We start from the raw sequence: 27435 nt of genomic DNA, 5'->3' as shown, positions 1-27435 counted from the left end.
TAGAAAGATACTAGTAGAGATTAGAGAAATAAATATATTAGTTAAGATTGTTTTTCAGGGGCTGGAGTTGTACCTCAGTGATAGAGTGCTTGCCTAGCATGTGTGAAGCACTGGGTTCAATGCTAACACCATCTAAAAACAACTTAAAAAAAAAAATAAGTCCATACACAACTAACAACAAAAAAAAAAAAAAAATAGAAAACAAAAAAAAAGATTGTTTTTCAGGGTTGGGGGTGTAGCTCAGTGGCACAGCTCTTGCATAGCATGAGATACTGGGTTTGAGGGCCAGCAGAGCACAAAAAAATAAATAAGGCCAGGCTGGAGTCGTGGCTTAGTGGTAGAGCACTTGCCTGGCATGTATGAGGCCCTGGGTTAGATCATCAGCACCACATATAAATAAATAATAGATCCTTTGACAACTAAAAAATATTTAAATAAATAAATAAATAAAGTCTGTTGCCATGGCACACCCCTGTAATCCCAGCAGTTCAAGAGGCTGAGGCAGGAGGAGCCCAAATTCAAAGCTAGCAGCAACAACTTAGTGAGATCGCCTCAAAATAACAGACTGGGCATACTGCTCAGTGGTTAAGCACCCCTGGATTCAATCCCTGGTACCAAACAAATAAATTAAAAAAAAACTGATCCAGCAATTTCATTTCTAGAATTCATCCTACTCATATACTTGGGTGTTTGAAGTAACTTAGATACAAAGTTATTTACAGCAGCATTGATAATAACAGTAAAAGATTGGAAGCCACCTAAATATCCCTTAGAATCAGTAATGTACTAATTAAACCATATTACATTCAAAAAATTAAATCCTGGGCAGTAATAAAGAATGCAGAAGGTTTTAATGTACAGAAATAGATCTATAAAATACACTCAGTTAAAAGAAGATACAGGACAATGTGGTAGTTAGTTGCTGTTTGAATGAAAAAAGGGGAAAGATACATATAAAAGTAAAACGCTTTGGACAGATAATAAGAAATGCCTGTGTGGCTGGAGACAGTTTGAAGACACTTTATACCCTTTTGTATCTTGAATTTTTAGCCATATGACTGTTTTGTTCTAAAAATAAATGATTATTCATTTTAAAAAGATTTCACAATGGTTTAAGTCAAAGATAGCCAAATCTGAGGCAGCAGGGATTTAAAGACAGATTTGTTCATTATAGAATTAAATATTAGAAACAGAGCTGTCCATCACACAAGGGTTTAAGAGCTAGCTAACACCTAAGAGAAAGAAGACACCCATTCAAGACTGTTGGCCTCTAAGAGAGTGAAACAGGAGTAGAACGGATGTCTCCTTATTTAGATCTTAGTTAACACCTGCAGTATTTTTTTGTTTCTTTAATAAGACCAGTTTTGCTACTTTGCCCAGAATGGCCCCAAATTCCTAGATCAAGCGATCCTCCTCTTTGACCTCAAGAGTAGCTGGGACAACAGGCATTAGCAATGGTGCCCAGCTTCTCCCATACTTTTCTTAAATGTTTTGTGCAAGGAAGGAAATTTAATTGGCGACATTATTTGGGAAGAGAAAGTTTGGCTGACTCCACTTCTTCCTGTCCATGTCGATATCTCCTGTGCTCTCTCCTGGGTGTGTGGACATCTGTTAAATTTATGCGGCTTTAAATAGCTTTGGAAAGGACAGAAACTTGATGCACACCTTTTTCCACAGCATTACACCACTCAATGAGGGAGTGGGGCAAAGCCTCTGAATCACAAGACCGAGCTGCCTCCCTGTCCCAGGCCTGACTTTTCACTGCTCTTACTCCTCTTTGTCCTCTTTCCTAGCCCCCTTTCATTTTCTTCCTGTCTCGGGTGCATCCCTGACTTCACTAGTGGTAGAAACCAGACTCATCCGCTGGCGGCCGGGGGCGAGGGTCTCTTGTTCTCCGCATTTCTGTCCAGGCTCGGACGGTGTAGGGTTGCAGTTGGACTCTCAGACGCAGCCGGGTGCTTCGCGTCACAGGCCTGTTAGTCTGTGCGGAAGGGGCGGATACAGTGCTCGGGCGCGAAGCTCGGCGGCGTGGGAGCCCGCCCGGCTGCGCAGGCGCCGAGCAGGCCCTTGTCCCTGCAATTCCCAGAAGGCTCTGCAGCGGCCCTGCGCGGCGGAAGACGCACTGGAGTCCCGCCCACGCCGAGGACTCGGCGACCAGCGCGCTGCATTATGGAACTCAAAGTCTAAGGAAAAGCCTAGCCCGGCACCAACTCCTGGCTGAGCGCGCGTGTTTACCTTGAGCCTGGACGGGGGGTGGGGGTAGTAGCGAGGGAGAGCCGCTAAGAGATTCGTCATAAAACCGCGACCAGACAGGCGGCGCCATCTTCGAACTTGGACTTCCGGAAGGACTTTGGCGGGGTGAGTGTACCGCAGCGGGGTGTGTGGGGGACCCAGCGATTACTCCTCCCCTTCTTTTGCGGTAGCACTAGGGTATTAAGGACGAAGTCCTGACTCTACTCTCCCCCTGCGCACGGCAGCGCGCCCTCCGGCCTCTGCGCTCTTACAGAAAGCCACCGTGCCTACCTCCTTGCCCACTGTGGCCATCGAGCATCCCCATCTCTGCAAGCCCCGGGTCTTGCCCTTTCCTCACGCTTTGTGCGTAACGCTGCAGCCCGTGTCCCAGCCTCTGCTTTCTTACATCGCGTCCATTGGACTAGCGGACCTACAGTAGTCCTCAAGTCTTAGGGAAATCAGGGTTCTCCTCCCGCACAGGCAGGTGGCGAAAGCTACTGCCACGGCCAGGGCTCGGGATGTAGGCGGCCTCTATGGTGGCTGCAATCCGTCGCTTCTTCCTGCGGTATCTCAGCCTCTTGCTCGAGGAGGCTCTTTCTAACCCCGGGGGTTGTGCCCCGCGCGCTGTAACCCCATTGGCGCAGCCAAGGGCCAGTTATGTTTCCCTGTCTAGTTCTTTTATTTTGTGGCACGTTGCAATCTGCTGGGGGGAACACAGGTGGTGACTTTAGCCCACCATAAGTAATTCACTTTGTTGGAGGAGTGTAAAATATGACCAAACCTCTTGGCCCCAGCGTATTTTTACTCAAATTGAAGTCATTCCTTTGCCAACATCACTGTTTTTGCCATCCTTATCAGCTGTACTGTTGTTTTCATAATAGTTTCATTTAAATTGGTTTATTTTTAAACTTTAAATACGTACTGAAATCGTGGGCTACAGTTTTCTATGCAAGTTAAAAAAAAACAAAAATGTTAATTTGCATACCATTAAAATCATCTTGCATGCCACCAGTTGCACCATAAGAATACTTTGGTAAACAGTGTATTAAACTAGTATGTTTTAATTTCCATACTTGAGGTACAGTATTATCTAATTATTTTTTCCTCTGGGGGGAAGGAAGGTCAGCTTGGCATCCTGGAGCAGCAAGAAAACCAGACAGGTTGGGATGCAAAAACTGTACTATGAATTGACTAAACATCTCTTCCTTTACCGTGTGTCCAAAATTTGTATTGTAAAATAATAAATGGAAATTACACTACACACTACTGCTGCCTTCATGAGAACTGAAGAATGTTGAGTCAGTCATTCAACTGACAGAGGTTAAGGGACAATTATTGCATTTACCCCACCAAGTTGCAGATACAGTAGTGAATGAGATTGGTAAAACTCTTTTTTGTTGTGAAACTTTAAAGTATAAATGTTTCATACTCCTATCACCTTTATATGAAAATTCTGGATGGACTAAGAAGACACATGTAACATCCAAAACTAGACAAATAATTAGAAGAAAATGTATCAGTGAGGTAGGAAATGCCTTTTAAAGACACAAAAAGAAATCATAAAAGAGATCGGGTTGGGATTGTGGCTCATTGGTAGAGTGCTCTCCTAGCAAGGTGGGACCCAGGTTCGATCCTCAGCACCCCATAAAAATAAAGGCATTGTGTTGTGTCCATTTACACCTAAAAAAAAAAATTTTTAAAAAATCATAAAAGAGATGATTGAGGAGTTTAACACATAAAATCTGAAAACCAGTTTAGCAAGTAATGTAAACAGAGTTAAAAGTAAAAATTATACAGGAGGAACACATTCGCAGCATAAATAACACCTCACAGATAAATAAGGAAAAGACAATCCTATAGGAATATATGTAAATTTATATGTACAGATGATTCATAAAAGATATAGATGTCCAACATGTAAAAATAAGTTGCTAACTAGATATAGTTGCACATGACTGTAATCCCAGCTACTCAGAATGTGGAGGCAGGAGGATTGAAAGTTCAAGGCCAGCCTGGGCAACTTAGTGAGACTCTGTCTCAAAATAAAATAAAAAGGGCATTGCTTATTGGTAGCTAGAGTACTTGCCTAGCATGTGCAAGATCCTGGGTTTAATTTTCAGTTCCAAAAACAAAAATAACCAGTTGCTAACCTCAGTTATTATCAGAACAATGCAAATAATTACAAGAAGAAGAATTCTTTAACTTATCAGATTGTCAAACACTAAGAAGATTGGCAAAGCTAATCATGGTGGCTCATGCCTGTAATCCCAGCAACTGGGGAGACCAAGGCATTGGAATCACAAGTTCAGGGACAGCCTTGGCAACTTAGCAAGACCCTGTATCAGAAATAAAGTGGGCTGGAGATGTAGCTAGGTGGTAAGTGGGCTGGTACAATCCCCAGTACTGAGGGGGGTGGTGGGAATTGGCAAGGGTGTGATAAAATAGGTACTGATATACAGTTGGTGGTGGGATATAAGTGGGTTCTCTCTCTCTCTTTTTTTTTTTTTCAAATGTTAGCTTTTTTAAAAAAAATTCTTTTTCTTTTTTTGGTAGTTGTAGATGGACAGCATGCCTTTATTTATTTATTTATTTGTTTATTTTTATGTGGTGCTGAGGATCAAATCCAGTGCCTCATACATACTAGGCAAGTGCTCCACTATTGAGCCACAACTCCAGCCCTAAATTAATATTTTAATATCTAAATTAAAAAAAAAAAAAAAAAAGAGCTGGGGATATGGCTCAGTGGTTGAGTGCCCCTGAGTTCAATCCCAAGCTCCAGTACCAAAAACAAAAAAAAAGATCAGTGTGTATGTATTCATATGGAAAATCTTTAAGGTATAAATAGGTGTTTTTTGTTTGTTTGTTTGTTTTTGTTTTTAATGAGGATTGAAGCCAGGGGTGCTCAACCACTGAGCCACAACCTCAGCCCTTTTTTATATTTAGAGACTGGGTCTTGCTGAGTTGTTAAGTGCCTCGCTAAGTTGCTGAGACTGGCTTTGAACTCAAAATCCTCCTGCCTCAGCCTCCTGAACCACTCGGATTTTATAGGCACGTACCACTGTGCCTGGCTTATTTTGTTATTTTTTAAAAACTGCCCTTCAGGGGCTGGGGTTGTGGCTCAGAGGTAGAGCGTTCGCCTAGCATGCGTGAGGCACTGGGTTCGATCCTCAGCACCACATAAAAATAAAACAGAGATATTGTGTCCACCTATATCTAAAAAATAAATATTTAAAAAAACCTGCCCTTCATTTAACTAGTTTCCTTTGGTAACTCTCATTCCATTTCCTCTCTAAAGTCTAGAGACAGATGTCTAAGGCACTCTGAAGCTTGTGGACTTTTCTCCTGACTGCCTAGTTACTTTGCTGCCCGAAAAAGAGTTATATGCTTATCAAGAGTCATTGTATTGGTTTTATTTAAAATGTCAAATGATGTCTCTCTCTCTCTTTTTTTTTTTTTTTTTTTTTGGTGGTGCTGGGGATTGAGCCCAGGGCCTTGTGCATGAGATGATTTGTCTTTATGTAAATGTTGAATATATTTGACTTTTAATTATTATTATTTTTTTTTTGGACTGGGATATTGAACTCAAGGGAACTCAACCACTGAGCCACATCCCAGCCCTATTTTGTATTTTATATAGAGACAGGGTCTCACTGAGTTTCTTAGCCTTGCTGTTGCTGAGGCTGGCTTTGAACTTGCTATTCTCCTGCCTCAGCCTCTCAATTACAGGACTCTGCCACTACCACACCAGGCTTTTAAGGAAATTTTAGTATGAAAAAGTTATTGTTTCTATTAAAACTAAGTTGAAACATGGTAGATACATAGGTGTTTGCTTTGTTGCTATTCTTTATATTTTACACATATAATTTATAAGTATTTTGTATCAATTAAGTTTTGTAAAAAACCAATTCTAGGGACTGGGGTTGTGGCTTAGCAGTAGAGTGCTCTAGCACGTGGGAAGCCCTGGGTTGGATCCTCAGCACCACATAAAAATAAATAAAATAAAGGTATTGTGTTCAATTACTTCTTTTTTTTCATTTTTTTTCAATTACTTCTAAAAAAAATAAATGTTAAAAAAAAAACAATTCTAAAAAAGAAATCAGCCTAATTGAATATTTTGAAAAAACAAAAGAGGTGAGTTGGCAAACAAACAAAAAAGCTGCCAAACAGGTGTGAATGAAGCAACTTTAAAAGATTGAGGAAAATGTGTAAAAATCTGGAAGGTAGCTCTTCTTGAATTGTTTCAAAGGAAAAGAGACTGGTGGCCTGGCATTGTGGTACATGCCAGTAACCTCATATACTCAGGAGATTTAGGCAGGAGGATCGTTTGAGCCTAGGAGTTGGCTGCCAGGTGGTCAGCTTGGCAACTCAGCAAGACTGGAAAAGGAAAGAAAAGAAGGGCTGGGGGAGGAGAAAAAGAAGAGGGAAGGAAACTGTTTCAAGAAAGAAATGTTAAGTAGTCAGTCAATGTTGCTGAGGTCAAGTTAAAGAGGCTAAGAAGTGTTCATTGGATGAATGATACAATAATTATTGACAATTTTTGCTTTAGTGATGAGCTAGGGGCAATAGCCTACTTAGGATAAAGCAGGGAAATTAAAGTGCCAAGGACAGTCAACTTAAAAGTTTGGCTAGGGGCTGGAGTTGTAGCTCAGTGGTAGAGTGCTCGCCTTGTAGGTGTGAGGCACTGCGTTCAATTTCCAGCACCACATATAAATAAGCAAATAAAATAAAAGTCCATTAACAACTAAAAAAAAAAAAAAAGGTTTGGCTGAAGCTGGGCATGGTGGCGCATGCCTGTAATCCCAGCAGCTTGGGAGGCTGAGACAGGAGGATCACAAGTTCAAAGCCAGCCTCAGCAACGATGAGGTGCTAAGCAACTTAGTGAAACCCTATCTCTAAATAAAATACAAAATAGGACTGGGGATGTGGCTCAGTAGTTGAGTGCCCCTGTGTTCCATCCCTTGTACTCCCTGCCCCCCCCCCAAAAAAAAAAAAAAGTTTGAGAGAGGGAGGTGAGGGATATTAGTTGGGAGGAATATGTTTTGAAGATAGCTTTTTGTGTGTGGTAAGTTGAGAGTCATAAACATCCTTAAACATTGTTTGGAAGGAACCAGTGGAAAGGAAGAGGATAAACTAACTCAAGTTTCCTTTGGGGGGGGGAGAAATAGGGCTAGAACACAAGTGGGATGAGCACATCAGGTGTAGGAAGTATTAGATTACTTAGGACATGGAAGTATTTTCCATCTGATGTTTGTTCAGAAATCAGAAGCAACATCATCTGCAGAAAACCAGGGAATCAGAATTGAGGAAAACCAGGGAATCAGAATTGAGTACATACGGGAACTGATGAGAGAAAGTGGGGTTGCTAATACCCAATGCCTGAGGTGTATAAATGGAGAAAAAAGGATGATTTGGCTCATCCAGGGCTTGAATTTTTCTAGTTCTATGGGATAAAAAGACAAAAAGAAACGAAATTCTTAATATCAATAAGAATCTGATTGAAATGAAGGGATTTAAGCTAGATTGGATCTGGCAGACCTAGGGAGAAACTGGAGAGATAAGGGATTGTGTCTTGATAGAGTTGAAGAATAGATATTGTAGTAGTAGTCTAGTATAATGATGGGAGATTGTGACCACCCCACACACACCAGTGGGATATCTTGATAATTCTGAAGGTTAAGAGATGGAGTACTGATGAAGTTCAGGGTGTGATAGTGGAGTGAGTAACAGTGGTTTAGCTGAATGTTTTGAGTTTCAAAGGAGAGGGAAGACTGTTGGTATAGAAGTGGCACTGGGAGAGGAATTGAGAAGACACTGATCCTGCTTTCTACCTTGAAGTAAATGGGATCTGAGAGAATGAACGACTTCCACTTGAGAGCCTGGAAACCTAGAAATGTATTTCCTATAGTTTTTTTGCATTCAAGATTCTGAATATGATTCATCATTCGCAAAACAAATGTGTCCTTGGTGAGCTTGGATTTGGACCTGAGTTTAGAGGAGGGAGAGGCAGGCTAAGGAGGCATGCATTTTGCTGGTGCAGATTGTGGCAGTGCTTGGTTCTGGGTGAGACAGAAGTGGCTTCTTCATTTAGTCACTTTCTCGTTATTGTAGAGGCAGCTTGTCTGTGGTGCCATCAGCTGTGGCAAGTGCTTTGGTTCAGCAGGTGGCTCCCCATCATGGCACAGGGAAGGCTGTCTGGTTTTTTTAACCCAAAGCTGTAAAAACAACTTTCCAATTTGACAAGCACTTCTGTTCCTTAGTGTTTTCCCTCATCTGTCCCAGTGGTCACTTATGCAAGGGATTTGGAAATGCACATGCATCAGAATCCCCTAAAGCACTTGTTAAAACTCAAAGTGCTGGCCCCATCCAGAGTTTCTGACTCAATAAATCTAGAGTAGGTGTTGCTGCTGCAGCTGCAGGTGAGCCACTTAATAGACTGTTGGTATAGAAGTGGCACTGGGAGAGGTATTGAGAAGACACTGATAGACTATACTGAATCCTTTTCTGCTTGAACAGACTAGAGAGAATTCTGTTCTTTTTTATTTTTTATTTTTATTTTTTGTAATTGTAAATGGACAGAATATTTTTATTGTATTTGTTTATTTTTATGTGGTGCTGAGGATCGAACCCAGTACCTCACACATGCTAGGCAAGCGCTCTACCACTGAGCTACAGCCCCACCCTAAGAATTCTGTTCTTTGCAATTGAACCTTAGCAATATAAAGGTCAATGGTTATTTTATTCACCTTTATCTGTCCTTATCTACTTGATTGGTCAATAATTAAAAGAAGCTGTTAGTGTGTTTCTGAAGATATTGATTTATATATTTGAATGTTACGTTATTTAATGTTTGTAACATTTTTATCTTTTTATATGATTTGAATTTATGTTCATTATAAAATATTCCACTTTCTCTTCCATTTAATATTTTTCCATTGAATTTAACCGTCAAAACTCCTGTTTTCTCTATGCTTATATTTGCCCTACATAATGTATATGTAAACACACATATTATGTATACATACATACATACACAGATATTTGGGTGTGTGTGTGTGTGTGTGTGGTAGACACCAGGGATTAAACTCAGGGGCACTCAACCACTGAGCTGCTTAGCACCTTACTTTTGCTGAGGCTGGCTTTAAACTCATGATCCTCCTGCCTCAGCCTCCCAAGCTGCTAAGATTACAGGTGTGCGCCACTGCACCTGGCTCACACATATATTTTTTATTTTGGTACTGGGGGTTAAACCAAGGCACTTTATCACTGAGCTATATTCCTAGACCTTTTTATTTTTATTTGAGACAGGGTCTCCCTAAGTTACTGAGACTGGCCTCAAACTTGTGATCTTGCTCAGCCTCCTGAGTCTCTGGGATTACAGGTGTGCACCACCATGCCCAGTTGCCCTATATATTTTAATTTTATCATTTTACTTTTACCTTTTTGAGTTCTTTTGTTTGGGATGTATCATGTAAAGCATATAGTTATTTGGCTTTTTAAATCAATTTGAATCTTTATTCTTCAATGGATGAACTTACTGATACATATTTATTATCATGATGCATGTGTTTTTAAAAAATTTTGCTTCTGTCATCTTTGTTTCTGCTTCCTGCCAACATGCCCCCCTCCCCTTCTGTTCTTTTTTTGCATGGTCTTCAGACTTTTATTGTGTGATCTTAAAAAAAAAAATTTTGAGGTTCCTGGGTTGGGGATATAGCTCAGTTGGTAGAGTGCTTACCTTGCTTGCACAAGGCCCTGGATTCAAATCCCAGCAAACACACACACACACACACACACACACACACACACACACACGAATTGAGCTTTCTGTGGCAAAGTATTTTGGAAGCAATATATTACACTATGAGCCAGATACCCTCATCCCAGCAACTTGGGAAGCTAAGGCAGGAGGTTCACAAGTCTGATTCTGCCTCAGCCCTTAATGAGATCTTGTCTCCGAATAAAACAAAAATACAAAAGGGCAGGGATGTGGCTCAGTGATAGAGAACCCCTGAGTTCAAACCCTAGTACAACCAAGATATATCTATCTATATTTTAAAATTTATATGTATATAATTTATTTATTTTAAAAATGTGTATGCTATACTCTGTTTTTATTTTTTATAGTGAGAATTTTAATATTTATTTATTTATTTTTAGTTTTTTGGCGGACACAACATCTCTATTTGTATGTGGTGCTGAGGATCGAACCCGGGCCGCACGCATGCCAGGCGAGCGCGCTACCGCTTGAGCCACATCCCTAGCCCGCTATACTCTGTTTTTAGTTCTACAAATGAAACACTTTTTGGGGTGGGGTGAATCGGGGATTGAACTCAGGGATACTTGAGCACTGAGCCACATCCTCAGCCCTATTTTGTATTTTATTTAGAGACAGGGTCTCATTGAGTTGCTTAGCACCTCATCGTTGCTGAGGCTGGCTTTGAACTCATGATTCTCCTGCCTCAGCCTCCCGAGCCACTGGGATTACAGGCCTGCACCACCACACCTGGTTGCCAGGTTACTTTTTACATTTCTGTTTTTTTTTTTATCTCTTCTTTGATTTCTTTTCTTGGATTCCATAGTCTTGTGGGGTTTTTTTGAAAGTATGGAAGTTTTTGTTGGAAATTGTTTTGTTTGCCTGAGCAGTTCTTCAAAAGAGTACTTTTCACCTTTATTTGTGTGTGTGTGTTTTTTTTTAATTCTTTCTGTAGGATCTGTGCATAGGTCTCAGTTGGATCCTTTTTGCTAATTATTTATTTTGAATGGGTTAGTTCTGTCAGGGCTTCTACTTACAACATGAGTTGATTCTCACTGTATGTATGTATCTTGACACTGTTATAAAGTATCTTTGGAACATGGTGTTACCTTATATCCTCACCAGCTGAGTTAGAGGGTTAGCTATTGTTATAGTTTACAATCTGTTTAAACTATCTTATTCAAAGGAGACAAATAGGAACTTTATTTTGTATATTGTACTTTCTACTGGTGATGAATTCTTCATCATTTAGGTATATCATTTAGGTACATCATTTAGGACTGTCCATAGGTCCATATGTAGCTAAACTATATGTCTCCTTTTGTCACAGGCAAGCAAGTTATTCTTGCCAAAAAACTGGACCTCTGCAAAGTTCTGTGTTGCTCACGTTTTTGGTTTGGTGGTCAGTGTCATTACCTCCCTCTGCTTAGCCTACTTTGGGCCATGGTTGCACATCTGATTTTCTGGGCTCAAAGAAAATATTTATGAAAATTTAGTTTTAGTTCATTCTTCGATGTGGAAATGGTCTTTTAATGTAATAGGATGTTCCTTAATTGTTTCCTAATCTAACCCCCTTCTCCATTTCAAGTGAAAGATTGATAACCAGGCTCCAGAGAACTGTTATTTATTCTCAAATGAATTTGTACCTTCACTAGTATTCACAGAAATGGATGTTAGCTCTAGGCATCATCCTTCAGTTTGGTCCAAGTTTTATAGTGTCTGGCTGCTATCCTTTTCACTTTTTGTTTGTTTTGCTTTATGAAACACAGGTCTTGCTCTGTTGCCCAGGCCAGCCCTGAACTCCAGGGCTGAAGTGATCCTCCTGTCTCAACCTCCCAAGTAGCTGGAACTATAGGTATGTATCTCTGTGCCTGGAGTGGCAGCTATTCTTGGTAGTCTGTTATAGAAAGTTGTTACCCTTCCCTAGATGCATAATCATTATTTTCTTGCTATTTGGGCATGAGGTTGGTGGGGCATGTATATTTCATTTTATTGGCTTTCAAGGTGAGGGGTTAATTAATTGTGCATTCACTGCAGTGTTCTTACAGAAAAATGTATGAGCTTTAAATTAAATAATGTATATAAAGCTCTTATATATGGTACATAGTAAGCATCTGATAAATGGTAGACTGTTTATTGTTTGCTTCACCAGAATGAAAGTTCCATGAGGGCAAGGACCTTGTCTGTCTTGTCATATAACCAGTGCCTGCCATAGAAGATGCTTAGTAATTATTGTTGAATGAATGAATGATCAGGGAGCTTGGGTTTCTAGTTGTGGGATAAGGGAATAAAGGGCAGGAAAAGAGAAAAATCTGAGACTATACAAACAGTTTTTGCCTTTTGCTCATTGGTGTGTCTCTGTATGTAGGTGCAGCCATTTTGGGGGGTGCTGATGGATACCTATGGGGTCGGCTGTGTTGCCTTGGGGGAGGCCGGCCCCGTGGGAAGCATGACTGTGGTAGACTCTCCTGGACGAGAAGTGCTAAACCAGCTTGATGTCAAGGCCTCAGAAGCTACCAGTGTGGAGGCTTCCATAGAGATGTCATTGCCTCCCTCTTTGCCTGGATTTGAGGATTCTCCTGATGAGAGGAGTCTTCCTCCAGAGCCAGAGAGCCTCTCCAGACTGGAACAGCAAGGTGTGTACCTTTTCCTTTCATCTTTTCATCTCCCTATACTTAGCTTAAGATGAAAGAGAGCAGCTTGAGCTCATAGGATTTTACAAATCTGAGTGCAGTATAATCTATTCCAAAGAGGTTTGAGTTCTGGTCTCATCTCACAAACCCATATTCTTCTCTACAGATCTTTCTTCAGAGATGTCAAAGGTCTCAAAGCCTAGGGCCTCAAAGCCTGCCCGGAAGAGAGGTAGTAGGACACGAAAAGGCCCCAAAAGGCCCCAACAGCGTAAACTTCCATCAGCCCCTCTGGTTCCCGGTCTCTTAGATCAATCCAACCCTCTATCTGCCCCCATGCCTAAGAAAAGAAGTCAGAAGTCCAAAGGAGACCTGCTACTGCTGAAGTTGTCAAAAGGCCTAGATCAGCCAGAGTCTCCACCTTCAAAGAGGCCCCCTGAGGACTTTGAGACCCCTTCTGGGGAACGACCCCGCCGAAGGGCTGCCCAAGTGTAAGGATTGTGGGGAACAGCTTGGTGGAGGGGGGTAGTGATTGAAGGGATAGGAGTGGGACAGATGTTGGAGAGATGGGAAGACTATGAGTAGGTATCAGGTAAGCAGGGGTGGTACTTAAACTCGGGGATATAGGAATATGGACAATCCTTTTTTTTTTTTTTTTTAATTTATTTTTTAGCTGTAGTTGGACACAATACCTTTATTTTATTTATTTATGCTGAGGATCGAACCCAGGGCCTCGCACGTGCTAGGCGAGCGCTCTACCACTGAGCCACAACCCCAGCCCACGGGCAATCCTTTAGCTCTCAGCACAGCAGCTTTTTTTGCTGATTTCTTTTTTTTTTTTTTTCTTTTAATTCAAGAGGCTTCTTTCTGTACCTTGTACTCCATCACAGTTTTTTTTCCACAGACTTCACCCAGTTCTTCATTGCTGTTTACCACCCAGCTTATTTCATTATTTATGTGCCCTTCCTTTCTTTCCCCTTGCCCTAAATATTCTTTGACTGTAGTAGATGAAAAGTGCGCTGGATTTGGGCTTGGAAGATCTGAGTTAAGATTCTACATTTGTTATCTGACTTTTTTCTGCCAAGTCACTTAATTTTCCTGAGTTACTGTTTCTTCATCTGTCAACATGGAAAGGGAAATTAATAGCAGCCTCATAGTGTTACTGGGAGGATCCAGTGAGATAAGAATCAACCAGGTCTGGATTTCTGGGTTCGCAGTTAAGTGTTTACAAGAATGGCTTTGACTCTGCCCTATCCCACAGGGCACTTCTGTATCTTCAGGAACTGGCTGAAGAACTCTCTTCAGCCCTGCCTGCTTCAGTCTCCTGTCCTAAGAGCCCCAAAGTGGGCAGCCCTACCAAACCGAAGAAGAGCCAGCAGCAGGCAATCTGTCAAGGTGGAGAGGAGAATACTGCTGCACAGGATGAAGACTTTGTGCTCCAGGTTGAGGCTGAAGAGGGGGAAGAAAGTGAGGCTCCAAGTGAGAGTTCATCTGACCCTGAGCCTGTGGCACCCCGAAGCAACCCACGAGGATCCACTTCAGGGGTAACCTGAATGGACAAGAAAGTGAATGGGAGAATAGGATTTTTAAGGGGTTAGCCAGATACCTAAAAGGATAGTAATTATGTTGGACAAGATAGGTAAGAAAAGGGACTATTAGGAAGTCCTTTGAGCTATTAGTAAGATTATAGGACAAGGGGTATAGTAAGCAAGATTGTTTATTTTTAACTGAATATTGTCTGCTAGGAAGCATAGACATGAATGAGAGCCCTGTCTCACAAGGTTTGCAGTACAGTGCGACAGTGCGTGCTATACCAGGAGTGAACAAAATGATTTAGGCATATAGTGGGAGGGTGATGAACTGTTTAGGTTTCATAGAAGAATGATAATGAGGTGGGTCTTGAAGGGTGAATACAAACTTGTCAGAAATAATGGTTTTCCCATAAATATATTGCAGCTGAAGGATAGGGCCTGGATAAAATTTTAAGGGAGATCAAACTAGAGAGGATAATAGGATTAAAATTGGTAGGAGCCAACAATAATGCTGAGTTTTGTTTGTTTTTTAATTGTGGTAAAATATACATAAGAAAAAACTTAACATTTTAACCACTGAAAAATGTACAATTCAGTGGCCTCAAGAGTATTCAGTTGTGTATGTGGAAAGACAAGAACTTTGTTAACTGATTACTGATTTTTCTTTTGCTGCAGGCTAATATGGCTTACCCCAATATCATATAGATCTAGAACTTATAGAAAACTTGGGTCTGAGCCAGTTTTATGTTTACTGAGATGTAAACTTTATAATTAGACATAAAGGTGAATCTAAGCCCTGGAACATGAGATAAGTTTCCAAGAGTATGTATATAGAGAATACCCTCAATGACCAGTTCCATCAGAGGAGGAAGAGCCTAAAAAGAATATATTAGAGAGGTGGAGGGAATAGGGGCTGACTGTCCCATGGAGCAAAGGTTTTAAGAAGTATATGGGAGTCCTCTGAATCCAAATGCCTTGGAGATGATAAGGAAGATGAACAGACAATAGACAGCACAACATGCAGTTCTAATAGAGGAGTAGGAGCAGAAGTGGAGAAGTCCCTTTAGTGGTTGAAACACAAATCTTTTAAGATGCTGATAGGGCAGTGGTTGTGGGGTATTTAATGCCAGGAAAACAAAAATTAGGAAAGAAAGTTGCCTTCTGGGACTTTTTCTAGCTTAGAAAATTCTCTCCCTTTAATTTTTCTCCCATTTCATCCTCAGAAGCAGAAGCCACACTGCCGGGGAGTGGCTCCCAATGGCTTACCCAATTACATCATGGCCCCTGTTTGGAAGTGCCTCCATCTCACCAAGGACCTGTGAGACTTGGGGACAGAGGCTGTGGGGGGAGGGGTGACAGAGGAATGCAAAGATGATCTAAAAAGATAGAAGCATTCATGGGCAGAGCATGGTGATGATATTCATTACCAAAAAGCACTACTACAAAGGCAAGAGCTCTAGAGCTCTTCAATTAAAATGAAATGAGGGGCCAGGAGTGTAATTCAGTGGAGAATACTTGGTTAGCATACATGAAGCCCCAGCACCACAAAAAAATAAATAAACAAAATGAATTGGAAAGTTACAATTCTTAGTTGCACTGGACACATTTCAAGGGCCCAGTAGCCACTTGCCCCTAGCAGCTAGCATATTGGACAGTACAGACAACAGATCATTTCTGATCCTAAGAGAGTTGTGTTAGAGTTGCTGCTAGAGAATCTCTCTCTTCCTCCACTGATACTTCTCTCTCTCACCAGCCGAGAACAGAAATATTCATTCTGGGAGTTTGCTGAATGGATTCCTCTAGCCTGGAAGTGGCACTTGTTATCTGAACTGTAAGTTGAAGTGACATTTCTGAAGCCTAGGAGGAGTGACAAGGACTGGAGACAGAAGAGTGAGGATTCTAGGTTTATGGTGGGAATCCTGGGATGGGTGAAACTCATCCAAATTCAGGCTCTTTCCTTTGTCTTGCCCCAGTGAGGCAGCTCCCTACTTGCCCCAGGAGGAGAAGTCTCCGCTATTTTCTGTACAACGTGAAGGGCTTCCTGAGGATGGCACACTGTACCGAATAAACAGGTGATGATTGCAGCTCAACCTTTTTTCTGATTCTTGGGAAACAGGGAAGATAAATTTTTGAAAGGGATGACACATTAGCCCTTCCCTTTCCCTGAAGTTGGTCTACTTGGTCCTAAGAATAGAGGTTCTAGCTGGAGCTGATCAATCTTGTCTAATTTCTAGTGCTCAGTGCTGCCAGCCAGACTGAGAGAAGCTAAGGAGACTTAGAGTCAAGCCAGCTTACAAGGTCACAAGTATTCAGTCCTTGACAGAACATTGCAGTAAACCAGAATCAACAGCCTCTCATCTTTGAAGATGAGCTAGATCTATAAAGAGTTTGGGAAAGAAAGGAGGGAGGTACAAGTGGTAGCTAAGTACTGTGCTTACCTTCTTGATTTTCAGGTCCTTGCTTAAGCCAGGTCATACTCCAGGTAGAGCTCCCATTCTATTGTCATTACCTTTTATTAACTTTTTTCTCCATTCTCTCTTTGACTTTTCTCTAGATTTAGCTCAATCACAGCACATCCAGAGCGCTGGGATGTGTCCTTCTTCACAGGGGGACCACTTTGGGCTCTAGACTGGTGCCCAGTGCCAGAGGGGTCAGCAGCTTCGCAATATGTTGCCCTTTTCTCAAGCCCTGATATGAATGAGACACACCCACTGAGTCAGCTTCATTCAGGCCCTGGGTTGCTGCAGCTCTGGGGCCTTGGGACTTTGCAGCAAGAAAGCTGGTGAGGTGGGGCTGGGACACTGCCATGGGTGGGTATGTGAGGGAGAGAGAAGGATGGACGGAGGGCTTGAATTGGGCTCAAACAGCTCTGGCAGCCTTAGGCCCCTCCTTCCTACCTACTGTCTCCACGTGCTTTCTCTCTCCAGTCCTGGCAACAGGGCCCACTTTGTCTATGGGATTGCTTGTGATCACGGCTGTATCTGGGACCTCAAATTCTGCCCCAGTGGAGCATGGGAACTTCCAGGCACCCTTCGAAAGGTACTTCCCAGTTGACTATGAGTTGGCCATGGGACTTGTAGCTAGGAAATAGGGACTCTGGGAGTTCTCAGCATTGGAGGAAAGAAGGTTGGAGTGTGGTAGACAGTGTTTTTCCAGCAACTCTGTGTCGTATCCCAGGGACCAGAACCTCAAAAGTTTTCTGAGAGGCTCCTGAAGGCAGCAAGCCTCAGCACAGATCTGGTCTTGCCCTCTAGGCTCCTCTCCTGCCTCGGTTGGGTCTCTTGGCTCTTGCCTGCTCAGATGGGAAGGTGCTGCTATTCAGTCTGCCGCATCCTGAGGCCCTGCTGGCTCAGCAACCCCCAGGTAAGTAATTCAGCAAGGAGAATGGGGCTGCAGTAGCAATGGCCAGAGCTTCATAGGGCATACCCACTTCCCCTGAAACTCCTCTGGGTTCAGTCTCTAGCACAAAGTCTTACTTACTCATGTCCAAACCCCCACTGTGACTTCTCATTTGTTCTTGAGCTTGCTTTTCCTTTTTCAGGCTCGTAACTGCAGTCTTTTAGCACATTAGCTCCTCTCTTACCCTCTAAGCTATTCTTCTTTATCCTTAGGCTATTCCCCCTTTTGCTTCATCCCCTAATTGGCTGTGTAAAGAGCTGCTAAAAGCTGAGGCTGACAGATGGGGCTCATCTCCCCTCTGACTTCATCCCTCCTGCCCTCACCACTACCACCCACTTCCCACACGTACACATGCACAGCCTGGTTTTGACTGTGAGGAGAGGGAAAGAATTAGAGTTAAAGCTGAGAAAGCAGAGGAATAGGTCAAGGAAAGATAGCTTCTATTTGTATTTCAATAGTACTGAGTATTTAAAGAAGAAGGCACCTAGGTTTGAGCCCTGAGAAGGTCCCATATTTGTTGGTCTGGTAGAGAAGTGGGTTGAGGAGGAAATATAAAGTGAGTAAATGAAGATAGTCATTGTAGACAATTCCTTTAGGAAATTTGACTATGAAGGGGAACAAAAAATTGAGAGTGCTGGCTGGGGTGATTAAAGGGTAAAAGAAAGTTTTGTCTATTTATTTATAGAAGAGGCTATAGGGCATTTACATGGGAATGTGGGAATGACCCAGTAGGTGGAGAGCAAGTGGATAATGCAGAAGAAAGGAAGAATAACCAAATGAGCAAAGTTCTGGAAATGGTGAGAGAGGATGAGACCAGAGTGGAAGGATTATGGTTTTGATAGGAGGAAGGGTACTGTCAACTGTAAAGAAAGAAAGAAAGAAAGAAGATGGGGGCAGATGGAGGTAGGGTCAGAAAGTTGATGGTGGGAAAAGAAATTTCTGAATAAATGACGTGGGAAGGTCATTGTCCAAAGCATGGATGGGGTCCTGATCTCAGAGCAAGGCTTGAGTAGAAGCTCAGACTTGTGGATCCAAAGCATCAGCTACTGCTCTTCTTCCCTCACAGATGCGATGAAGCCCGCCATCTATAAGGTGAGTGAGGAACCTGCTACCTTAGCTGAAACTCCATCTTCTTAAAGCCTTATCTTATTAATTCCACAGTGTGTCCCCTATTTCTGAAAAGTACCCCCTCCTGCTAAATTAAACACTAATTTGAGCCCTTGTTATAAACAGTAGGTACCCCTAACCCTAATCCCATTCTCTTCTGTCCCTTCAGGTACAATGTGTGGCAACCCTTCAGGTGGGATCTATGCAAGCTTCAGATCCCTCTGAGTGTGGTCAGTGCCTTAGCCTGGCCTGGATGCCCACCAGGCCCCACCACCACCTGGCTGCTGGATATTATAATGGTAAAAAAATATATATATATATATATATAGAGAGAGAGAGAGAGAGAGAGAGAGCGCGCACACGCGCGTGCTATTGCTCTTTAAATTTGTCATATATGCTTGCTTTTTGGTTCAGAACTGGGCATTTTATGTATAATTACAAATATTCAAGAAATGTAAAAAAAGAGATAGATTTTTGAATAGAATTTTTCTAATCAGAAAAAAATAAGAGTAGATGAACATAATTTCATACAGTTCTTTATGCATATACAAAGATTAAAAGAAAGACGATTTTATAAAAAATGAGCTCATACTATATAAGCTACTTTAAATTTGAAGGTATTAAATTTAACTACAGTTTATTTTAAAAAAGACACTGAAATTGAGCTGAAAGATTAGCTAACTCCTAATAAATCTTTCTTCACCACAGGAGACATTAGTTCCTCAAAGTTATTTTTAAGATTAAAAATAAAAAATAAAAAAATACTGGGCACAGTGGCACATAGCTGTAATCCCAGCAACTTGGAGGTCTGAGGTAGGAAGATGGAGAGTTCAAAGCCAGCCTCAGCAGTTTAGCAAGTCTCAAAGTAAAATGTAAAAAGGGCTGAGGATGTGGCTCAGTGGTTAAGCACCCTGGGGTCAATCCCCAGTATCAAAAAAATAAAAATAAAAAAGAAGAAAAAAGATGATGAATAACATTAAGTTGGAATTATTAGCTGTTTCTAAATAACAATTTCCTATTCAGACATCCTCAGTATACTTTCTTCTAGGAAGATAAGAAAATTAGCACTGAACTTCCTTTACTATCCCTCTTTCCATCTTCTGTTTTTCTTCTGTGAAAGTATTCTTAAGTTGTTAATGAACTTGCTTCATGCTATTCTGTATCTTAATTCCTAAGTGATTTAATGATTGTCTCCCTGTCATTACTGAATTATTTTTATTACTTACCTATAAATCACTGTCAATTTTTTCTTGAGAAAGATTCGTGGGTGCTACATTCCCTGAGTTTACATATAAAATGGGTTTTAATTACCAATATTTTTCCCAGTTTTTATTTTCACGATTTTTATTTCTTTGTCTTTTATTTTTATCAGAGTTATACTTTTGAGTACCTTTTCCTTTGCCAGCATTGTCAAGGGTCAGCTTATTTGGGGTCTGCCAAATTAGTTTCTGTTTGTCTATTTGTTTTCTTTTCCTCCACATTTTGTTGCTTTTGTCTCCTTGTCTATTCTTGTTTTAGACCAGAGTTGGCAGATAATTTTCATATATACATATATGTATATATATAAACGTGTATATATATACATATATGTGTATATATACATATATATGTTTTATATATATATATACATATATATATCTCCTGGGGATTGAACCCAGGGCACTCTGCCACTGAGCTACAGTCCCAGCTCTTTATCTTTTATTTTGAGATAGGCTCTTGGTTGCTAAGTTACTAAGGCTGGCCTTGAACTTGCTGTCCTCCTGCCTCAGCCTCCCAAGTTGCTGGGATTACAGGCATGCACCACCATGCCTGGCTGGCAGATATTTTCTGTAAAGACTCAGGTAGTAATAATTTTAGGCTTTGTAAACAGGCTGACCATTGTTAGAAACTCAACTCTGCAAATTATAACATGGAATCAGCCATAGACATTGGGTATATTAATGGGTGTGACTGTTCTAGTAAAACTGTTAGGGAAGGGGCTAGGATTGTGACTCAGTGGTAGAGCGCTCACTTACCACATATAAGGCCCTGGGTTCAATCCTTAGTACCACATAAAAATAAATAAATAAATAAAGATATTGTGTGCAACTACTACAACTAAAAACTAAACATATTTAAAAAAAGAAAAAAAAACTGTTAGGGAAAACAGGCAGGCAGCCGGCTGTATTTGACCCCTGAGCTCTAATATACCAACCCTTTCCTAGAGTATTTATGCTTCTTTTAAAGAAAATCTCTTGGGGCTGGGATTGTGGCTCAGCAGTAGAGTGCTTGCCTAGCACGTGGGAGGCCCTGGGTTCGATCCTCAGCACTACATAAAAAATAAATAAATAAAATAAAGATATTGTGTCTAGTTACAACCAAAAAAAAAAAAAACTCTTTACTTTGATTTAATAGGCAGTAGAGTTATTAAGAACATTCAGCCTATCTCTCAACTGCAGATTCCAGGCTATGCTATTACTTTTTGTTGATGAAAATTGCAACAAAAATGTCAGACTGAGTCTTAAAACCATAGAGTTTTAGTATTGAATAGCTTATTATGATCCTTACATTCTTCCATTGCAGTTTGCATCTGAGGTTAGAGGACCAGGGTCCTAGGACCCCAGAGAAAGAAATTAGAACAAAGTAGTGAGAAAGTGCCTTTAATGCCTACCCATTCTATTCCTACTTCAGGCATGGTGGTTTTCTGGAACCTTCCCACTAACTCGCCCCTTCAGCGGATACGGCTCTCTGATGGCTCCTTAAAGCTCTACCCCTTCCAGTGTTTCCTAGCCCATGACCAAGCTGTACGTACACTTCAGTGGTGCAAAGCTAACAGGTATAGAATAGAAGATCTGTGGAGGGGGAAGATGAAAACTGTGGCAGGCTAACTCTTCCAGGTTTGTTTAGCTTTGATTTTCTCCCATCTTTACAGTCATTTCCTAGTCTCCGCGGGAAGTGATCGGAAAATCAAATTCTGGGACCTTCGACGACCTTATGAACCAATAAATTCTATCAAGCGCTTCTTGAGTACAGAGCTAGCCTGGCTGGTCCCCTACAATGGTGTCACTGTGGCTCAGGACAACTGCTATGCCTCGTACGGCAAGATGGAGATAGGAAGAACTCTGGGGCCAGACCCTAAGGGTTGGGCTGCATGGCATGCAAGATTGTTGTGGGGAGAGATACGTTGAGCTGGTTTGCTGAGGCAGTTTGATTTTGGGAAGGAATTGAGAAGATATTAATCTAATCTTAAAAAAGGAAGGTTTTATTTTATTTCTCTTTCTCATACAGTTATGGACTTTGTGGAATTCATTATATTGATGCTGGTTATCTTGGCTTCAAGGCCTACTTCACAGCTCCTCGAAAAGGCACTGTTTGGGTGAGCCTGTCTTCTGCAGTCTTCATTACACAGAAGGATAGTCATTATTATTATTCCTTAGTGGTAGTCAGGAAGTGACAATGGTTTTGGGGAGAAGGAGAATTCAGATATATGGCAACTGTATCATCAGGGACATGGGTTATGGTAAACTCAGTTTTGTTTCTGCATTCTCTCTGTCCTCTGACTGTAGACTTATTATCAGTTCATAGAAATGAGTAAGTTAATGAAATTTGTCTCTTCTTATTAGAGTCTTTCAGGATCTGACTGGCTTGGGACAATAGCTGCAGGAGATATATCTGGGGAACTCATTGCAGCTATATTGCCTGATATGGCATCGAACCCAATAAATGTCAAGCGACCTGCAGAGCGAAGATTTGTACGTATATGAACATCTAACAGCAACACCGTCTGTTGGATCTTAACCACTTGCCCTCCCAATTCCTTGTAGAATACAAATTAGTACTTAGTCTCCAAGCCCTGACATTGTCCCTGAAAGTCTTGGCACAGAATTATGTTCAATCTTTTTTTTTTTTTTTTTTTTTTTAATATTTATTATTTAATTGTAGCTGGACACAATATCTTTATTTTGTTTATTTATTTTTATGTGGTGCTGAGGATTGAACCCAGGGCCTCGCACGTGCTAGGCGAGCGCTCTACCGCTGAGCCACAACCCCAGCCCTAATCTTTTTTATTCTATTTCAGCTGAGCATTTATTTATTTATTTTTGAGCATATATTTAAACATACTACTTTTTTCCATTATTAAGACTTTCCTGCCTCTAACCAATTTCCTCTACTTTTGTTCTATCTTCAGATTTTTGGGGGTTTTGTTTTTTTGGTACAGGGAATTGAGCCCAGGCCCTCACACATGCTAAATAAGCACTCTACCACTGAACTACTTCACAGCCCTTTTTTAAATTTTGAGACAGGGTCTCTTCAGGTTGATCAGGCTAGCCTCAAATTTGGTAGTCCTCCTGCCTCAGCCTCCTGAGTAGCTGGGATTATGGGCATGTGCCACTGCTGCCAGCTCTGTCTTCAGCATTATACAACTTAATCTTATGGTCTCCTTTTTAGCCTATATATAAAGCTGATCTGATGCCATATCAGGACAGTCCTGAAGGTCAAGACCACTCTTCTGCTTTATCTGGGGTCCCCAATCCTCCCACAGCTCGAACTTATGCTGAAACTGTCAACCATCACTACTTGCTCTTTCAAGACACAGATTTGGTAAGTCAAGTCCAGGAAAATAGGGTGTAGTATTAGAAAAGGTAGAAAACTTTAGTCCTTGTATAATAGGAAATCCTAAGGAGTTCCATCACAAACATGCAAAATTAAGGAGCTGCTTGCTTTCTCTCTCCTGTCCCACTTCCATCCCCAGGGTTCCTTCCACAATTTGCTCCATAGAGAACCGATGCTGCGCATGCAGGAAGGAGAAGGGCATTCTCAGCTGTGCCTGGACAGGTTGCAGCTAGAGGCTATTCATAAGGTAAGAACCTTGTCTCATCTTCCCCACCCTCCACTCATTCTTCCCCAACTTTGGGTCTGTGATCAATGAAATGGGAAATAAAAAGGCAATATAGATGGTTAATGAGGAGAAGTAGCTTTGGCAACCTCCTCTGGAATATAGTAGACATACCTCATTCATTGGCTTCTTATTCCTACCTCTCTCACCCCATTATAGTCCTGCCTTCTCAGATTGTGACTTTTTTTTTTTTTTTGCTTACAGAGCTAAGAGTTGCCCTAAAACATCACCTGTGAGCCTCTCTCTTGTTTTCTATTCTTATAGGTACGTTTCAGCCCAAACCTGGACTCCTATGGATGGCTGGTATCTGGGGGGCAGTCAGGGCTGGTTCGGATCCATTTTGTCCGTGGACTCACCTCCCCACTGGGCCACCGTATGCAGCTTGAAAGCCGAGCACACTTCAGTGCTATGTTCCAATCATCCTCCCCAACTAAAGGGCCCAGCTTCCCTCCAGCCAGTCATCGCCTTCTGTCCAATCCTTAGTCTTAGTCCACACAGGACCCTTGGAATGAAATCTGCCAAGAACAAATGGCCTCCATGCGCAGAGCCATAGGAACTGGGGCCTTCCTGGACAGTGATGGCACTAGGACTGGACCTTTAGTACTGCTTCCCCAGGACTCCTTAGATCCCTCTCCTTCTACTGACTTCTATGGTCACAGTCCCCTGCGGGCAGGGGGGCTCTCCCCCCACAAAGGCTTTTAAGCCTAAAACTATGGCTCACAAGTAACACTCAGGCCTAACATAGGCTTGGGAGTCCAATTGCTCATATTGAGCATATTGTGAAGTGGGTAAAGCTAAGTAAAGGTACTGGGTGTTTTTGAGACCACTTGTGAGTGGGTGTTTGGAGAATCACAAAGACTTATCTGCATGAAGGCTTCTGTCTGTCTTCGAGGATCCAATGTTACTGCCTTCCCAAACTTCCTCTTTAGAGTAACCAACACATAAGCCCAAGAGGAGTGACAGTAATTTATTGGACTGAAGCTGCTCATAGTACTTCTTTAACTGGAGAACACCACAAACACCCTACCAGTAGAACAGTGGCTTAGCTCTTACTTGCTCCTGCTTATGAAATATTCCTGATCATTGGTCACTTGACCCTACTTGAACACTCCTAGACAGTCGTGTTTTAAAAATCTTCCTTTATATCAAGTCAGAGTATACCTCTTATTAATTTTACTTATGGGTATTAGGAAATCTAGACATTCTTCCCTGTGATTGCCCTTTTAAGTATTTAACAATAGCTATCATGTGTTTCCCAAGTATTTTTCCTCTAGATTAAATATCTTCAGTTATTTCAACCATTCTTTTACACGTCATGATTCTTGATCCTTCATGATATGGTCACATTGTTGACTTATTAAAAACGTTTATTTAAACTTTACGTATAGGAAGTGTTTAGAACATAATAAGTACAGTAATGTATTATCTTGATATTGAGTCCTCTTGTGGGATACTGTAGACTTGTAGTGACTATGATATTGCCTCCTAAGCACGAATTGATCCCTGCAAGGTAGAATAGGAAAACCATAGACTTAAGATGCATAGGAATAATGGCTGTGGTTTGGAGGGAAGTAGTTAGATGACCTAAAGGAATGGGGAGGGGGAAGCCTGTTGGAAGGAGTAGAGCTTAGTGTCTTCCTGAAACAAAGACCTCTGATGCTCCAAACTGGTCATATATCTGGGAACAAATTTCTTCCTGTTTAATTTAGTCAATTTATCATATATCAGAAAACCTTTAAGAAGGCAATCAAGTGAGTAATTCAGTCCCTGTCCTATACAAAAGAAAAACAGAAAACCCAGGTTCCTTAGCAGCCAAGGAATCATAACTCACATCAGTGCAGAGGCACCAAGTGTGCACCATCCTATTGTAACCCAACTCAAGTTGTACCAGTTTTGCTTTTTGAGCTGACAGGAAAGTGCCTTGCACTAAGAGAAGCTTTGCTCTACAGAGCAACCTCTTGATGCTATTCAGCAGCCCCTTTTCTATTTCCAGTAATAGAAAATGTGGGACGTGGTGATACATACAGTTAGGTTGTAGGTTGGTGCCAGCCATAGTTGCTCCTGCTGTTGAGTGTCAGCCCTAATCTCAACCTCCAAAAGAAAATAAGAATGATGCTTTCAGGTCTTGATCTTTTTCTTTCCCATAAACACTGTCTCTAGGCCACTTAATTTCTAACCTATCCTTTCAATATATATAGTTTATACTCCATTCCTGCACCTTTTTATCTTCGTGTTTTTGTTCACATTATTGCCTTCTCTAGTACTGTCATTTCTGTCTCCAACTTAATCTATTCATCCTTCAAGATCCTGGCTCAGGGGTGTAGCTCTGGGGGTGGAGCAAGAGTTAAGCAATGTGCAAGGCCCTGGGTTCAATCCCCAGTACTGCTTGGAAAAAAAAAAAAGTTGAAATTTCACCCTGACTAAGGAGTTTCCGTTTAAAAAAACAAAAAACATTCTTCCCATGTGTTTCCAAGAAAGGAGGAAAAAAGATAAATGTTAAGCACTCATATTTTGGGTACTTGGCATATTTCTGTCCTGTAAGGTAGGTATTGCTGTTTTGTTGTTGTTTTTGTTTTTAATGGCTTTATTATGTGGGTCAAATCCAGTGCTTCACACATGCTAGCTAAGTGCTCTACTACTGAGCTACAACCCCAGTCTGGTATTGCTGTTTTACTTAAAAATTAGTTTCTGAGGTTAAGCAATCTGAACAAGTCAGGTAACTACAAAGTACTTGTGCTGAGATTTTGACTCAGTCAGTCTGACTTGAGAATATAACTTCCCAAACTACCATATTTAGTCTCCTATTAAATTTGCTAGTGTAAGCTCACTCTACCATGGTGTTTTGTATATAGAAAGCTTTTGGTTAAATGTTTGTAACATTGAGTTTTCTTGCATCCTTACTCTGTTTCTCCGGTGTTTGAGAGAGGATTCCCCTGCTTTAATCATAGGAATTGAGTAAACCGGGCCTGGAGGTAGGCAGGTAGAGAGTTTGCAAGTCTGCCTCCTGAAATGTGAGCTACCTGGAGATAAGCAAAGGCACAGCCTGCTGAATTCCCTGCCAGGCATATTGTAGAAATTCCCACCACCCTAGGAAGAATTCTACACTACTTTCACAAAATCTTAGAATGTTAGAGCTGGAAGGGGATTAAAAGATCACCTTCCCTATTGGTTTCCAAATAGTCATGAATCCCTTTGTTAAAAATAACTTTCTAGAAGTATATATTTTGAAGAACAAAACATTTTAGGTAGAAGAATCTAGTGATAATCTTCCTCCCATCCCCCACCCCACAAACATCCCCTAGAACTGAGGATCCCAGTTTGATTCAAACAGTGTAACCCCATCATTCTTACAGATGATGAAACTGAAGTGCAAGTCTAGTAAGGATCAAGGCGTGTTAGTACCTAAACTAATTCCAGAAGTTCTGTAATTCCCGTGCTTTCCATGGAAGTCATCCTTACGCAGCATTTCCAAAAGGGACTTTGTGATCAAAACACTCAACTAGTTATGAAGACGACAAATCTGAACAGTTCTAGTTCTCCCCACTCAGGAGCTAGGCTAATGAAGAACCTAGAGACAAAAAATAACGCACGTTCGCACTGAACTATACTTGTTTCCAAAATACCACTCCTGAGATTTAAGAAGGACGTCAGGACCTTGGCCAGCTCTGCGAAAGCCCTGTGGGCGGTAAAGCGGGGTCCCTCAAGACCCCATAGAAGCCGGGGCTTGAGAGACGAGGCAGAGGTCGAACCTCGTGGGCAGAATGGCTGGCGAACCCCATGCTAACGCTCGGCGCTGTCCCCCGGAGGGGGTTGCTCACAGAGTGGGTGACCCAGCAGAGATGCTCTCCATGGGATTCCGTGGCCCGGTGGCATTCCAGTCCTGCGCCTGCTGCAAGGGCTCACAGG

General features: G+C 41.6%; 1 protein-coding gene, 1 long non-coding RNA gene and 1 other non-coding gene across 4 annotated transcripts; 1 reads left to right on the top strand and 2 right to left on the bottom strand.

Moving 5' to 3' along the window:
* Window positions 1–2101: 2101 nt before the first annotated feature.
* Gtf3c2 (general transcription factor IIIC subunit 2) lies at window positions 2102–27057 on the top strand. 2 transcript variants are annotated; one of them, XM_071601447.1, is made up of 20 exons: window positions 2102–2358; window positions 11755–11840; window positions 12354–12621; window positions 12785–13106; window positions 13877–14159; window positions 15371–15465; window positions 15901–15978; window positions 16121–16219; window positions 16702–16929; window positions 17075–17186; window positions 17402–17510; window positions 18613–18638; window positions 18823–18952; window positions 21324–21468; window positions 21565–21726; window positions 21921–22008; window positions 22256–22384; window positions 23082–23234; window positions 23386–23493; window positions 26883–27057. In XM_071601447.1, the coding sequence occupies exons 3-20, from the start codon at window positions 12378–12380 to the stop codon at window positions 26955–26957; spliced, it is 2586 nt and encodes an 861-aa protein (XP_071457548.1). In that variant the 5' UTR covers window positions 2102–2358; window positions 11755–11840; window positions 12354–12377; the 3' UTR covers window positions 26958–27057. The 2 variants fall into 2 exon arrangements, with proteins under 2 accessions (XP_071457548.1, XP_027789224.1); XM_027933423.2 differs by lacking the exon at window positions 26883–27057 and adding an exon at window positions 23794–24827 and having other exon boundaries at window positions 2104–2358.
* Trnaa-agc (transfer RNA alanine (anticodon AGC)) lies at window positions 13320–13388 on the bottom strand. The gene has a single exon. It is a non-coding gene; the product is annotated as a tRNA-Ala (tRNA).
* Window positions 24889–27433, bottom strand: LOC139701777 (uncharacterized). The gene is made up of 4 exons (XR_011704323.1): window positions 27348–27433; window positions 26932–27097; window positions 25555–25620; window positions 24889–25032 (listed from the first exon to the last, which is right to left on the bottom strand). It is a non-coding gene; the product is annotated as an uncharacterized lncRNA (long non-coding RNA).
* Between the last annotated feature and the right edge of the window lie 2 nt (window positions 27434–27435).

Source organism: Marmota flaviventris, chromosome 14 (genome assembly GCF_047511675.1).
Source record: "Marmota flaviventris isolate mMarFla1 chromosome 14, mMarFla1.hap1, whole genome shotgun sequence".
Lineage (NCBI taxonomy): Eukaryota > Metazoa > Chordata > Mammalia > Rodentia > Sciuridae > Marmota > Marmota flaviventris.
The sequence above is the reverse complement of the archived record's forward strand: the minus strand, read 5'-3'. Positions and strand labels throughout refer to the sequence as shown.